The sequence below is a fragment of the Hippocampus comes genome, unplaced genomic scaffold (assembly GCF_001891065.2).
Source record: "Hippocampus comes isolate QL1 unplaced genomic scaffold, H_comes_QL1_v1.1 scaffold147, whole genome shotgun sequence".
Taxonomy (NCBI): Eukaryota; Metazoa; Chordata; class Actinopteri; order Syngnathiformes; family Syngnathidae; genus Hippocampus; species Hippocampus comes.
The window spans coordinates 3134021-3148921 of NW_017805009.1; the positions used below are offsets into that span (position 1 = coordinate 3134021).

General features: G+C 43.9%; 2 protein-coding genes across 5 annotated transcripts in view; both read right to left on the reverse strand.

The window, feature by feature from the left end:
* Positions 1–9547, reverse strand: part of LOC109510707 (trichohyalin) — a 13139-nt gene extending 3592 nt beyond the window's left edge. For all 4 annotated transcript variants that reach the window (XM_019861227.1, XM_019861209.1, XM_019861217.1 and 1 more), the window contains exons 1-22: positions 7281–9547; positions 7085–7191; positions 6975–7008; positions 6769–6894; positions 5872–6330; positions 5677–5754; positions 5384–5479; positions 5049–5112; positions 4806–4953; positions 4639–4731; positions 4450–4562; positions 4269–4380; positions 4086–4190; positions 3872–3985; positions 3528–3758; positions 3402–3464; positions 3184–3285; positions 2926–3108; positions 2708–2839; positions 2416–2648; positions 998–1124; positions 838–921 (exon numbers count right to left, since the gene is read on the reverse strand). In XM_019861227.1, coding sequence (XP_019716786.1) covers positions 838–921; positions 998–1124; positions 2416–2648; positions 2708–2839; positions 2926–3108; positions 3184–3285; positions 3402–3464; positions 3528–3758; positions 3872–3985; positions 4086–4190; positions 4269–4380; positions 4450–4562; positions 4639–4731; positions 4806–4953; positions 5049–5112; positions 5384–5479; positions 5677–5754; positions 5872–6330; positions 6769–6894; positions 6975–7008; positions 7085–7191; positions 7281–7329 — 2853 coding nt within the window. In that variant the 5' untranslated portion in view covers positions 7330–9547. The remainder of the gene's footprint in view (positions 1–837; positions 922–997; positions 1125–2415; positions 2649–2707; positions 2840–2925; positions 3109–3183; positions 3286–3401; positions 3465–3527; positions 3759–3871; positions 3986–4085; positions 4191–4268; positions 4381–4449; positions 4563–4638; positions 4732–4805; positions 4954–5048; positions 5113–5383; positions 5480–5676; positions 5755–5871; positions 6331–6768; positions 6895–6974; positions 7009–7084; positions 7192–7280) is intronic.
* Positions 9548–9620: 73 nt separating this feature from the next.
* LOC109510742 (oxysterol-binding protein 2-like) lies at positions 9621–14427 on the reverse strand. Its single transcript, XM_019861292.1, has 3 exons — positions 14192–14427; positions 13877–14097; positions 9621–11915 (listed from the first exon to the last, which is right to left on the reverse strand). The coding sequence occupies exons 1-3, from the start codon at positions 14410–14412 to the stop codon at positions 11773–11775; spliced, it is 585 nt and encodes a 194-aa protein (XP_019716851.1). The 5' UTR covers positions 14413–14427; the 3' UTR covers positions 9621–11772.
* Between the last annotated feature and the right edge of the window lie 474 nt (positions 14428–14901).

The window sequence follows — 14901 nt, forward strand, 5'->3', positions numbered from 1 at the left end:
CCCGCCCCTCCTCCCATATGGCGATGAATCTGTCGCCATGGAAACCTGGCTCCGGGGGCAGAAGAGGGAGACGACGGTGCGGGAGGGGAGGGCGGCTGTTGCTTTCGCTCAGACAAATAAGCATCGCAGGGCTCATTTATGATGGTTTGTTTAGAGATAATAACATGCTGTTAGAGGTCACATGGCATCACATGAGCGTGTGTTGAGCAAAAGCAGTGTAACACAAGCGCGATATTTCGACCAGTCTCGATTTTGGCGCATGCCTTGAACGGAGTGATTGAATCTGCTATTGAGAATCAGATTTGTGAAGGTGCGGGTCGTGGCTGCACACAGAACGAACCAGACCATGTGCTGCCCGCGCTCCCGCCGCCAGATGTGGGAGGGAAGTGAGAACGCTCCGGCGCGTGCATCAGACGGACGACCTTGACACACTTTCAACTCTGCATGCACCCCTTCGCAACGCTCTTCGTGAGAGCTCGCATTTACTCAAAGGCCTCCCTGCCTCCGCTGCATGCACGAAGTACGCGCGCACGCACGCACGCACGTACGCACTCTTTCAAGAACAGATTTCTCTTGCAGGAAGAAATGCTGAGTGCTGCTGTTTGCTTTGCACACCGAATGTGCTGAGGTTGTAGGCTGTCCCCAAACATCTGCTCCCTGGAGTGGAGAGGCGAAAGCCGCAAACCGACGGCTCCATGGGCGCTCTGCATCAGAGGAAAAACCACATTGTTTGACACACACCCACACGCACACACACACGCACACACACACACACACACACACACACACACACACACACACACACACACACACACACACACAGTGGAAGTGTTTTACCTGAATGAGACGTTTCTTCAGAGAATCCAAGGCTTGATTTTGTTCTATTCTCATCTGTTCCCTCTGAATCCTCAACGCCTGCTCCTGGAAGCAAAATATGAATTTAGCAGTCTAATAGCTAGCTGGGCTGCAAATGGATATTCGCTCGAGCAAACTACACCTTGTCTTTGAGCAGTTGTTCACTTGCTTGCCTTTGAGAATCTAACTCTTGATGAAGGTACTCAGTCAGATGTTTCAAGGACTCTTGTTGAGCTTTCAGTTGCGCAAGAGCCTCATCGATGGTAGAGCTGGAACACGCAATGTATTTGTCAAGGATGTTTTCATTTATTTTCCCCAAGTGGAGGGTCGGGAAAAAGCGGGGTTAGGATAGGTACCGTAAAAAATGACAAGAGCTCCTTAGTTTACCACAGCAGTGGCAAATGACATTTTGGGGTAAAGAATTGCATCCAGTGACACAGCTTGTAAAGTGGCGTAAGAATACGTCCTCGCGCAGCACAAGAAAGTACATTCGGTTAGTGCCGTATTACTGATTTGTTTCATATTCATGGCCTATACATTTTTTTTCATACTAATGTTTACTATAATGATGACTGTACACCTAACTGCAGCATCATACACCATCTTAGCAATAAATAGTATACATTTGGGAATCCGCGGTAAACAATTTACGGTAAAATACTGGATATTCATCATAGGTCGAACTTGCCCTTTTATCTGGATAATTATTTGGACAGACATGCGTCAGAAAGATTATTACCGTATTTTCCGCACTATATGGCGCACCGAAAAGTCTTCCATTTTCTTAAAAGCTCAAGGCGCGCCTTAAAATCTGGTGCGCCTTGTGTATGGTCATTACGCTAATATGTCGACCCCAAGATGGCTCCTTGCTGGAGACATGCTTACAATGTTATAACTTGCTGTTGGTTCAGTGAACTGTGTTGCTCCAATTTACTGACCTCTGATCGTTCTGTTGCAGCTACGCTCAAAATAAATTCTGTCGGGGGGTCTATAGAATTTATTTTGTGATTTTTTTTTTTTTTTATGCATTACTGTTTTTCAATTTTCGTAGTTTCATTGAAGTAATCGTTAATTTACGTTTTTTCGAGGCGGTCATGAACGCCTCTTGAGTCTAACGGAGATGAACAAAGATGTACCTGTAGCTCTATCTAGTGGATTCATTGTAGATTGCGCCTTAGAGTCCAGTGCGTGCAATATATGAAAAAAATTACATTGCTGCCATTCATTGAAAGTGCACCTCATAATCCAGTGCGCCTTTTAGTGCAGAAAATATGGTACTTGGAGTTCAGATATTCAGAATTCATGCACCTCTCTGCCGCAAGTTCCCACATGGAATATACATTTTATATATACATATTAGCTAAGGGACTTCCCTAAAAAGAAGAGCTCTGTACCAAACTATGAGTAAAATGTTCATGTTTTCAAAAGCAGTTTTTGAACAATACATTTGCTTTATTGTTTTTTGATGAAACTGTTGGGCGTCTTTGCGATAATAGGACAGTGCACGTCTGAGGGTGACAAAAATTTAGAACCACCGTGCACCCTTGAGGGAAATTATACCTGCGAGGGAGCTCCACCGTATTTTGTTGGCCTCCATTTTTCTCGATCAAGAGGTGTAGAAACTCGCACTGGGCCACCAGCTCCTGAGCCCAGACCCCGAGCTGCTGCTCCTGCTCAGCTCGAGCGTCAAGATGGCTGATCCGCTGCTCTTCAAGCATCCTGCCAATCCTCTCCGTTTCTGCCTCGGCCTTCCGCACAGCCTGCTCAAGCTTCAGCTCGGTCTTGCCACTTTCCTACGAAAAAAGACCGACTCGTTCACTTTTCTGCTATGGTCGCAGAGGATATCTTGTACCTGCAACATGTGTTTCTGCAATTTGTCCAGCTCGTCCTGCCGCTCCTGCTTTAGTGACTTGCAAATGGCCGAGAGCAGAGACTCCTGCTCTCGCTGCTGCACGCAGCGCTCGGCCTCCAGCTCCTGCACGCGCTTATGAAAGTGACAAGAACAGCTGATGGGATGGGGAAGCGGATCTACGGCTGTGTCGCAAGCCCAATCAGCCAAAGTCAACTTACGCTTTGCAGCTCCGCCACTCGACGCTGAAGCGTAAGCGCATTGGCTTTCTCTCGATGTAGCTCGCTCCGAGCCGTTTCCAGGTTCCTCCTGTTCTGCTCTTCCAGTAAACCACGGTGGAAGTGTACGGCTGCAATTTTGTCCGCCTCCCACTTCCTCCTCTCCTCATCTATGGCTTTGTGCACCTGAATGAGGGAGGAGCAAAGTGTTCACGTAGTGTCGCTGCGAAGAGTTTCGTCAAACGGTTCGCAGTACAGCACCGTCTGTAATGTTTGCGCCCGCAGCTCTTCTTCACGTTTCCTCGACTCCTCCTTCTGGTGCTCCAGTGAATTCTTCAGTGCCTTTGCTTCATCTTTCTTGAGCTAACAAGATTTGACCAATCATAAACCTTCATGCCTTCGCTGTGTTTGTTTTCGATGCGCTTCACTGACTCAGCTCCAAACATTTCAATCAAGCTGCTTTTAAGCGGATTTCTCACCTCTTGTATTTGCTGCTCATGAATCGAGACTAAATCTTTCCTCTGCTGCTTCAGCGCCGCCTCCTGAAATATTTCTTGAACGCTTATTGGAATGTTCTGCATACTGTGACGATTCTAAATGCTCACCATCATGGTATGGGCGTGTCCTCTGGCTTCTTGAAGAGCACTCTGCTGTTGACTTTTTAGGAACTCCAGCTCTCCCTTCAGTCGCTCTCTTTCTGTTTGCAAGCCTCCCTGCTGCTCCTGTAGATCTTGCAGTTGTTGCTCCTTCTGGCCCAACAGTTTTTCCAGGGTGTCCACCTTGGCTGTGCATATTCCAAGCTTTCCTTGTAGCTCCTGTGCCTGACACTCTAGATTCTAAGTGAAATCAAAACGGTGCTTCTGTCAAAGTAACACGCAAATTTGCTGGCCTAGAAATAGCAACACAATGGCAACAGAGTTATGATAATTGCTCACGTCAAAGTAATCACCTCTATCTCCTCCTTTTTCTGCTTCTGCGTCTCTTCTAGAGAAGAGCATCTATTCCTCAGGGAAGTCTCTGCCTCAGAGGCCCTCAGGAGTTCCTCGCAAGTTTCCTCCAGCATCTGCTCAACATAATATTAACAACAAAGTACAGACTTGGAATATTTGATGTTTCTCCATTTGTTGTGATGTCAACCCGTTTATACTGTGGTCATATTTTACTTGTTGCATGGATTCCTGATTCTCTCTTGCCCGCCGTCGCTCAGAGAATAGTTCAGCTTTGGCACAACCCAACTGTCTCTCCAGCTCCGACGTCGCTCTGTTGGTCTGTTTGTGAAGCATTTCAATTAATAAGTCAAGTGCGCCAAGAAAAGAGCTGACACACCGCTGAGCAACGGGAACCACCTCCACGCAGGACAGCTGCTTGAGTTGTTCTCTCTTCTTTAGCTCTTCTTGCAAATTTCGGACTTCGCGGAGGTGGGACTCTTTTTGCCTCTGAAGTTTCTGCAGCTGGCAACTGTACAGCACAACAGACAGCGTGTCTCATCACAGGACTCCACTTGGCTGGCAGTGTTTGAATTCATACCTTAATGAGTTTATCTCTGCCTTACAATCCTTTAGCACAACCTCTAATTGCCTCTTCTCTGTCTCTAGGTGCCCGGTCTCTGCACTGAGTCGCTCTAGATCATGAAAGGCACGCTGGTGGGAAATAGAAGTACAACACGCTTTCATTTGTCTTCCTGATAAATGGCCGAATGAATATTTTACACGTTACCTTTCTTCTCAATTGCAGCTCAGAAAGGGAGAGCTCCACCTCGGTTAAATGAGACTTTTTCATGCGAAGAGTCTCCTCCACTTTCTCACATCTCTAAATCAGACATACACAATCATGGCTCGTGTACCCGCAGCTGAAAAAATGCACGCCATTTGGTGGAAAAATACTTGTCTGAGAGAGGAGAGGCGCTCGCTCATCTTCTCCCAAGCTGAGTGCATCTTCTCTGACGCCTTCTCAAGCTTGGACCGCCTGCTCCAGTGTGCATTTGATTCCTCATCGGTGTCCTTGTCATCATCCTCCAAAGATTTCATCGGCCTAGCAATGAAAAATAAATGATACGCATCAGAATAATCATCACATAGAGACAAATATGCAGAGTATGCTTTGCTGTGGTCTTCCGTGCTATTTACCTGCACTTTTGCCGTGCTTTACAGCGAGTACTTTTGTTTTGCACAGCTCCTGTGGGTTTTTGAACTTTGCCGACAAAGAACATTAGTCATCATTAATGCCACGGTTAGGAAGTCAAATCTTAAAGCAAGTATGGGTTGCTCACTGTCATTCCGTGTGTGCGCGTGTGTGTGTTTTACAGGAGACATGTGAGAGTGCAATCCTAAATGTAGCAAAACTTGGCAGTTTTAGATTTAATTGAATTTTGCCATTCATTGTTCAGCCGAGCTGATACTGGATACACTTTTGATAGATGACATCATATTGTCTTCTTTCCACATTCTGTCATAACGCTTACCAGCCCGTCTGCATAGGTGCTGCCTGACCTGATCTGTACAGACCGAATCAAGGTCACTGTCCACGGACACCGTGTCAAAATTCCACACAGGTATTCCTGTGACACAAAGGACAGCATTGTAACGGACAGACATGCTAACTACCAAGCCAGTGTGCGGGCACACAATAACAAACATATTTTAACACCTCTCTGACAGCGTCACTCAAAACTAATCCTTGTTGTTTTGTAAAGGTACAGCTCTAGGGTTGGATATGTGAATGGCGCATGCAAATACTGCACTGTGTGTTTGGTACCTGCTAGGCACCTGGCCTTTGGAGAAAAAATGTGCTTTGGGTTCTGATGTTCTTTTTCCACCTCTGTGCTGTAGAAGACTGAAAGAAAAAAACCCCAGTAAAATTATGGCTGTGTCACTCAGTTGAGACGAATCACAAGACTGACACCAGAGGGACTGTTGTTAAATTTTGTGTGTGTGACTCCTCTTTCCTCACCAACATGTGAAGTCTGAACTCCAGATGTTTCAGAAGGACATCTTTCAAGTTCCTCACTTTGTTCTGGCTCGTGTTTACTACTTTTCACATTTGTAGCTGCTTCACTTCTGACACCATTTTGAATGTTTTGGCGACTCAGGGAAGGGTCTCCGCCAGATGTCATCAAAGTCCTTTCAACCTCCTCCTGTTTGTCGAGCTCTTCAAGGCTCCCCTCTGGCAATGCCAGTTCAACCATCTCCTCTCGAAAGCACCTCACAAAGTCTTCAGTGCAAATACTTTCTGAAGGCGGATGAGGGTCACTTGACATTGTCCCTTGCTTACAGGTGTCTCCAAGAAGTCTCTCTAGTCTCCACATGACCTGTTCCTTGTGACTCTCCATCTGCACTTTGCTGCTTGTCCGTACGTCGAGTTCCCACGTGGCCACCTCATGTGTTGCGGGAGCCACGGAGCTTGTGCTGTCTGCGGGGTGAAAAAAATCAGACTCGTACATGAGCAGCATTTTTTAGATGTTCAAAGTTGAACTGGGACAACACCTGAAATAAATTCATTTGTTCATTTAAATTGTCCGCTTAGTGGGGTTCATGCAAATAATAACAGCCCATCAGTATAATATGAGAACTAAAATATTGCAGATCTCTACCAAGATTGACATTTTGCCCCGTGGAAGAAAATAGTTTCATGCAGACACAGATGGCGATTTAAAAGAATTCTTCTTATGAGGAAAAATGAAAATGTAAATAGTGATCTTGTGTTTAAGTCATCACTGAACTGCAATAGGAATATCTTTGAAACAAGAACTATCTCAGGTTGATGTGACAACGACGGTAGGCAGAAACGATGACAACTCACAACGAAAATCCAAGTTCCCATTTTCTCCTGATGTTGCTTACATCTTACCTGCTGTTTGTTCAACTGCTGGAGTGACTTGCAGATCCAGACAAGACATGGGGGTGTCATTTGTCTGGGATACTGTGCTGCCAAGACCGGTATCTTTGCTGGGAGACTGACTCAACCTAAATGGGGCTGAACACAAGAGTTGGGAAAAACCCCCATCAACCATCACGTTGAAATAGCATTCAAATATTTCGTGAGGAGTGCATTACCTGAATCGATGCGGTCAAGTTGCCGATTCTTGACCTGCGTGCATTTAGTCAATCAGGCTTATTGATTCACCGAATATGTTATGTCTGATTTAAAGCAGAAAATGACCGACTTGCAGATTCCCCAGCTGAGCGTCAATGGCATCCAGCAGAAAGTCACAGGGGTCCGCACTGAGAGGAGGTCGAGCTGGTTCAAACCCGCTGCTGCTGTCGTGTTGGTCTTTTGAGGACAGAAACCAAAGCATGTCTACAACACGGCCGAGTACACACACATATGGACGGCTCTGCTATTTATTTATAATTGCAGACCTGAGTGAAATTCATTCTCGTCCCCTGTGTAATGGCTGAGTTGCTCCATGTTGTACTGGGTATACAAATGGAACACCAGTAAGGCTGCTGGGTCACGATGTTGCTTGGATGCCGTGGAAACCAAAGCGGTGTGGCTTCAAGAGCTGCTATAGGCTACAAGTCACGCCACAGGCACTCCACACGCAGACTGAATAACTTGAGCTTACTCTTTCCGGAGCTCGACAAAAGTTAGACAAACGGAGAGAAAGCTTGTCGGCTGAATCTTACGTTGGAGAAGAAGCACAATATCTTTTCAGCGGCTGCGGTGGGTCGCGAGTACACGGTGGGTTGCCATGGAAACCGCGCGGCAACCTAGTCAAAGTTTAGCTAGCAAACACCAGAAAGGAGCGTCGACAAGCTAATATGCTGGGAGAACACAAAGTAGACAGCGCATTAACACTGTATATGAACATATACAACAAATTGTTTATTATGTAATACATTATTAGTAAAAGTAAAAGCATTGTCAATATCTGAAACCCATTTCATGGAAGGCCTCGAGTCATCTTTTCTCTAATTTAGGATCTCACTTAGCATGTAGCTACTTTATCGAGACCAATGGTGCCCTAATTCCCCCTAGTATACGATTCAATATTCCGGGCAGAGGCAAGCTTGCAATCGTCCACATGATGTCAAATGTAATTCGTTTCTACGACTGAGACAAAAAAAAAAACATAGCCAGTGTCAACAACTTTGTTTTTATTCTTGTGCCTTGGTTGTTATAAGACAATGTTATAAAGTGAGGGGGAAAAAATACAGAATTTCTGTAAAAACAACAACTTGTAACTTGTGATTTACATCTGAATACACCTACAGTACGCGTATTAGGAAAGGAAGAGAAGTCAAGGCATGTCAGCAAACCTTCGATATTTCTACCAGACTGCCGTTACGTTGCATTGAATTTCACTTTTACACCGATTAGTAAGATCAGCAGCCTTTTTCTCAGCAAACCACAGGTCACAGTTCCAGTTGGTTCAGTTGGTTTTAGTTTGGACAAGGCAAGGAAAAACACATTTCCGTCTTCCACACACTTTACTTCTGCCTCGGAACCGAGCAGGAGCTTCAAATTGGAAGAAAATGAGTGCCATCCGAGCGCACCAAACTGTATATGCCACATTATACAAAGTGTATAAATATGCAAACATTAGAATAATGGCACCCATGAGAAGGTCAGGCGTAAACGCATTCCAAAAATTAAAGCTGAAATCCCACCAAGAGTCAGGTGAGAAATGCTGAAAGAGAAACATTAGAACCCTCTCAAGAAAGGGAAGGCAAATGAAAACGTTGAATCTACAGCACAGCTCTACGGATACACTTTGGTTGTTTTTCCCTTTCTGCTCAAGACTGAAAACCGAGTTTTGTGTGTTATTGCTACAGATATCTGGTCCTGTACAGCCAAGGTCACAATCTATTATCGTTTTCGGAATTGCACTGATGAAATGTCATTCAATTATCATTCAAAATGCAGCACGTACTTGAAATACATTTTTGACTTGAAAAGCAAAAGTTGTCAATGTGCCTCAACCTGAGCAAAGGAAACGGGCCATACTTTCTCTTTGTGCAATTATCAACTGCCAAATGAGTTATTATGAAAGAAAATAATGACATGAAAATTTGAACTGCTGCGATGGTTGTGATCCATTCAAACAGATATTTGGACTTTGAGACTATCAAGGCCCATTTAAGTCCTCTGAACATCACACTAAATTGATGTTAAACACAAAGCAGATTATGACACATATTTATAATGTGTGGGTTACACCTCCTTCCATTTTCTATGCCACACACCCTCACTAGAGTCATGGGCTAACTGGAGCCTATCCCAGCTGAGAGAGAGAGCAACAGAGGTGGGGTAAACCCAGCAATGGTCACTGGCTGATTACAGTGTGGGTTACATGCTTTTGGGAACTGGTGATAAAAGTGCATTTGATGCTTTACGTGTTTACCCCCCAAAAAAGGCATGTTGTGCTGCATAAAATACTGTCCCACAGGCCATAAATAAACTTACTCTGTCTTGAACAGACAGCACTGATGTGAGTGTAAACCTCCTCTGTCTTGAACAGACAGCGCTGATGTGAGTCAAAGATCGACCGTACAATTAAATGTCATCGCTATGTTGCTTTAAGTCAGTGAAGGAAACGTGATCAAAGGAGGGAACATTGTCCAATGTTTGTGTCAGTAGCTTGTTTATTTTTTGTTATAATAAAATAAGGCCTCTTTTCTGTGATTTTGGAGCTATCGGAAACGTGATCAATGGAGGGAACATTGTCAAATGTTTGTGTCAGTAGCTTGTTTATTTTTGTTATAGTAAAATAAGGCCTCTTTTCTGTGATTTTGGAGCTATTAACATGAACTACGCTACTTAACCGAATGAGTGTGTCTCAGAGTTTTCTTCTATTATTATGGAATATGTTGCGGTTCAAAATGCCAATTTTATGACTGCATTTCAAATCTGCTGTCCAGCTAACTTCATTCTCATAGGACTATTTTACATGATCATTTTCTTATCACAAAATATTCACACACAAAATAGACCAAAGGGAACATGACAGTACCTCTAGCTTTGAAATCTGTATTCCTACCAATAATTACAAAAAAATACTGCCGTTTTTTTTCCCCAAAGCTTGCCACTGGATGTGTAGTGCACAGGCCAGTCAATTACAGGCAAAAGACTGAGGGTACTTTCAAAAGCTGATCCCAGATCAGTATACAAACACTGCGGACAAGACATTGGAACTGCGGTGAGCGTGGAGCAAAGGCCTCTGTGGTTTCTGCTCAGAAGGAACCAGCCCTGATCTTTTCTACGACCTTTAACCTGCTGCCGACAGAGGCTCCAGGCTCACCCAGGGCCAATGAAATCAACTACAGTATAAAAAGACGACACTGGGGAGACATTGGATCTACATTGCGTTAGTACTGAACGGTGGATGCTGTCACTGGATGTGATGCCTTGGAAGAGCACCAAAAGACGAGAGAAAGTATATTTCGTATCAGCAGGAACACAACGATATGTTCTAGTCTCATTTCATGCACAGTGACGAGTGCCTAGTCATGTATAAGATGCCCGAAATGGATGCATTTCAACAGAATCTTAAAAATGTACCAAGTGGGACTGGCTCCTACAACCCTTTCTGAAGCATGAACTGCTTTGAAGCATACTTGCAATTCATTCACGATCGGAGAATTTCGATGGAAAGCTATGTTACATTCAAACTGGACATTTTTTTCCAGCAAGAATGCGGACGTGCTTTCGCAAGTTCTGTGTGCATATGCAGAGGTGTACGCCAAACAACGGCGAGTCCTCATGAACAATCTTTGTGATGCATTCGAACACCACCTATACAAACATAGAATATTCATTCGGAACAAATAGGATTGCTGAAGGGACTTGAAAATCATGCCTGTTGACTTTCCTACTAAAAACCTGCAAGGTCAGGTTCATAGTGTAGTCTCGAAAGAGATGATTTAACGAAGTAGAAGTTGTATGCGCAGGATATGAAATGCAGCATTCCGATGGGATCGCTGTGTTTGCAAGTCAACACATTAATTACCAAGTAGAGATGTACAATGTTTGCCACTTTTGAATCCACCATTGTCAAACCATTTATTTTCACAGCGATTACAATGTTTTTTTTTTTTTGTTATCCCCCCAAGAGCTAGTGTTGTTCATTTTTCAGGAAGGTATGTCATCATGCCAAATTGGCAATTCGTTTGTTCCAACTAAAGCAAACTCACTATCTTCTATTGTGGCACTGAAACAAAAAAAAAATCATTGGAAGTAATAATAAAGCACATTTACTGTGAAAATAAGCTTCATGGCATGGTTTCAATATATGATACAATACTTACTGTGTGTAACTCAAATTAAAAATCTCAATTTTAAATTTGATTAAAACCTGTTGTATCCTGTTGAGAGACGACAACCCCCCCAAAAAAAAAAAACAATCACTCTAACAATTTCTTATGCAAGAATTAGATTAGCGCTAATTAGAACTCAAATCAGAAAGTGAGTAATCGAGAACTCATTTTAGGATGACAAACGATGTTTAATGTAACTGACTTGGGGAGAGACTGTTTTTTTTTTTTTTTTAATCTCTTGTTGCAAGGTGCCATCTACAGACTCAATCTAAACCTGTACGGGTGAATGATTAAAAGTGCCATGTTAAAGCACCTCAACAGGTGCTTTTAGTGTGGTATAACAAGTCCAACGTTATCACACATCCACGCACTGGGAACAGGAACATCCCATCGTAGTTTCCATCTGAAGAGCAGTGAGGGTGTATATTGGGAGGTACAAAGAGTGTGTGTGTGTGTCACATTCACCACCTTCTGCTCACAAAGCTCCACGTGGAGCTATCGTGAGCCTGCTACACCACACTGCCGGAGGAGCCGAGGCCGAGCAGCTCCCTGTCTCCTGAGGTTCCGATGCGCGGGGGGGGGGAAGCGTCCTGCGTTAGAATATATTGGGACACATGGTCCAGTCCTGTCTATCCTTGGCCTCCCAGTAGCCCCCTTTGTACACAAAGTTTGTCTCTCCAGTGACCGAGTCCCTCCTCTGTTGAAACCACAACGGCTGGTAGCCTTCGTATTCTCGACCTGTCGAAAAGATCGCAGTGTGTTACGCAGCTGCCGTCATCGAGTCACGCCCGCGGGCAATGTCCTCCGTACATACATTATGATTATGTATACGAGAAGCAATCAGTCACTTGGTGTGCTGCATTTGGGAAGTCTCCAAATGTGAACCAGCTTCATGTTGCAGTGAATGGTTTGAATGGTATGCATGTGTGCAAAACAAGAACTAAAATCGATAGACAGTTGGGATTAATGCTGATGCTCGAACAGCAATCTCCTTTAGCTCTCGTTCAAGGCTAAATCAAGTCAAATATATATATATATTTTTTTTTACAATAGTATGTTCTACGCGTCCCCAATAGCCTAAACACTAAAAATTGCTCTTATGGAAAATGAATTAAGCAGCTTTGTACTAGCACTGGCTGTCGACTGAAAATGACATCACAGAGCCCAGCTTGCCAATGTCACATGACCAATCCCAGAAAACACCGTCAGCCGCGATGGATGTTAGCTGGGCCCTTGGGCACTGTGATGTCATTTTCAGTCGACAGCAAGTGGCAGTTCACGGCAAAATGGCCGCCCGCTGATATGGATGAAAACAGGTGGATTAAAAAAAATGTTTTTTTTTGCTCAATTCATCTTCCACAATCGCATTATTGATCTAATCAGAATACCATGCTTGGACTTGTGAGGCCACACAGAACACATTAGTGCAAAGAGCATCTTTGACTTGATTTCCCCTTCAAGGAAAACAAAAACACCACACTGCAAACGTAACATTCAACAAGGATTACGTTTATCTTGCTCATACACGGCTGACTCGACTATACTGTGTAGATTTAAATACTTGTGAACTATTTGATATAAGCTTCTCACGTACGCAGGAAAAAAAAAACAAACCAACTTTTTTTTCCTGATTGATTTGTCGGAAGGAGACATGAAAGGAGACATCATGCAGGTCCAACAATGGCAGAACACAAAGAAAGTACAGACAAGATGACCATGTATGCGTGTGCGTCAACAGAGGGCGCAGAGAAACCCCCACTCACCAGAGTCATTATCACATTCTGACCACCAGTAGAGGGAGGGGGGAAAAAAACACAAGTCATGGGTACATGAATACAATCTGTCCAACACACACACGCACACCCACACTTTATAGTGTTTCGACAACTTTGTTAGTTTTTATTAGGTTCAATTGTCTCAAAAAAGCTTCATTTTAGTTTTCGCATTGGTTTTTATGTCGCTCAGTTTTGTTGGAATCCAGTGTTTTCCAAGGGGGGTACATGAGCACATTGCAGTGGCTACATGGAAATTTGTCAGATCAATAACTCGTGGCACAGTGGCACCAAAATCACAACAGCGAGTCAACTCAAATGTCTCATTTAAGCTCAGATGACTGATGAAAAGAAAAACTGCTACGATGGGTCTGAATATTATTCTTGCCCAGTGTTTTGTTTCTGTTATTTTAGTTTAAATTCACATGCCTGTTTAAAGGGGACTTATTGAAAGGAGCCCTCGTTTTTTGTAGTAAAGTGTTATATACAGTATAACAAAGAGAGGTTTGTTCTTTAATTTTACTCCTAATTTTTTTTTTTTATATCTTTTTTTCCAGTGCGCCATCCGCATTTGTTTAGTTTGAGTTAAAAAGAAGACAATGGATAATAATAAAATGTTCGAATTAAGGCAACAAAATGAAATGATTTTCATTCACCGGGAAATAATCGGCCGTGTTACGTTCCTACTTTTGGAGAAACATCAACATGTATGAGTGTGGGGGTCCCCTCGTGATGTGACAAAAGGGTTCGGGGGTACACAAGACAAAAAAGGTTGGCAACCACTGGTGTCATCCCCCTGATGGCTGGGGTGGATCACTGAGATCCACCCTTTGCTACCTCACCTATCACAGCCCAGCTAAGTAAATGGGGGGTGTATCGATCTTGTAGGCCATATTATTTAGCTCAATCATTTTTTTTTTCCCATACCTTCATCCAGAGCATCAGAGGCCTCCGCTTCTCTCCTCCTCCTCACGGCTCTTTGTTTCTCTTCTAACCTTTGTTTCTCTGAATTGGCTTCGTCCCATCGCCCATCTTCCATCAGCCTCTGGTCTGGCCTCAGACGACTGTCGGTCACACCAACTCCGTCTTCTGGCTCGTTCAGGGTCAGCGCCAGCGCTGAGAAGTAGTACATGTTCTCAGCATTCTCTCTAGGAGGAAAAATAGAAAGAGCAGCATGTTGAATTGCTCACTAAAAGTGAAGATTCAGTGCGGCTTAATGAGACTCATGAGAAATGCTCTTACGGGAGAGAATACTTCTTCCACAAAAGTTTGGGGGGCAAGGTCTGGTAGATGGTCTTCTGCTTGCCTTCTGATCCACTCCCACCCCGGCTGCTCTGAATGATCTTGGCACTCTCAATTTTCTCGTCCCACGTACCAGACAGGATGTAATGAGCTTGGCCAACACAGTCAGCCACCACACCTGTTACCTGGAATGACGAAAACAGATATCTCGCTTTTGACATGTATAAATATCATCAAAGAGGAATAACACATGTACAGCAAGTTATAGAATGAGATCAATAAAATCGAACTGTATTACACTCATCAGACTTTTTATTGGGTATTATGGCCAATCTAAGTTACAATGCAAGAGCTGTATCAGGTCTGTCTCTGAAAAAGAAACGTTGAAGAGTTATTTTACGTAATGTAGAGTATGCGTGTATACAGTTTTGACCAGTGACTGTAGCTGTATTACAGCTCTTTTCAAAATTCTCATGAAGCTGTCAGTATTCTCCAGCAGGCGTCAGTTTCACACAAAATCATCACTCGGGCTACTACGCCATGCATCATAGTGTTGTCAGCATCTTGCCTGCCCTATCCTCCGGGGTGACTGGTTCACCGGTCGCATGCTACTACCACTCGCAATTGGTGGCTAACCCCATTGACGGGTGGTGGGGCTTCTTGCTTTCCTTGGGGAATTGGGGGAGGGACAGTGGTGGTTGGCGGGGGGG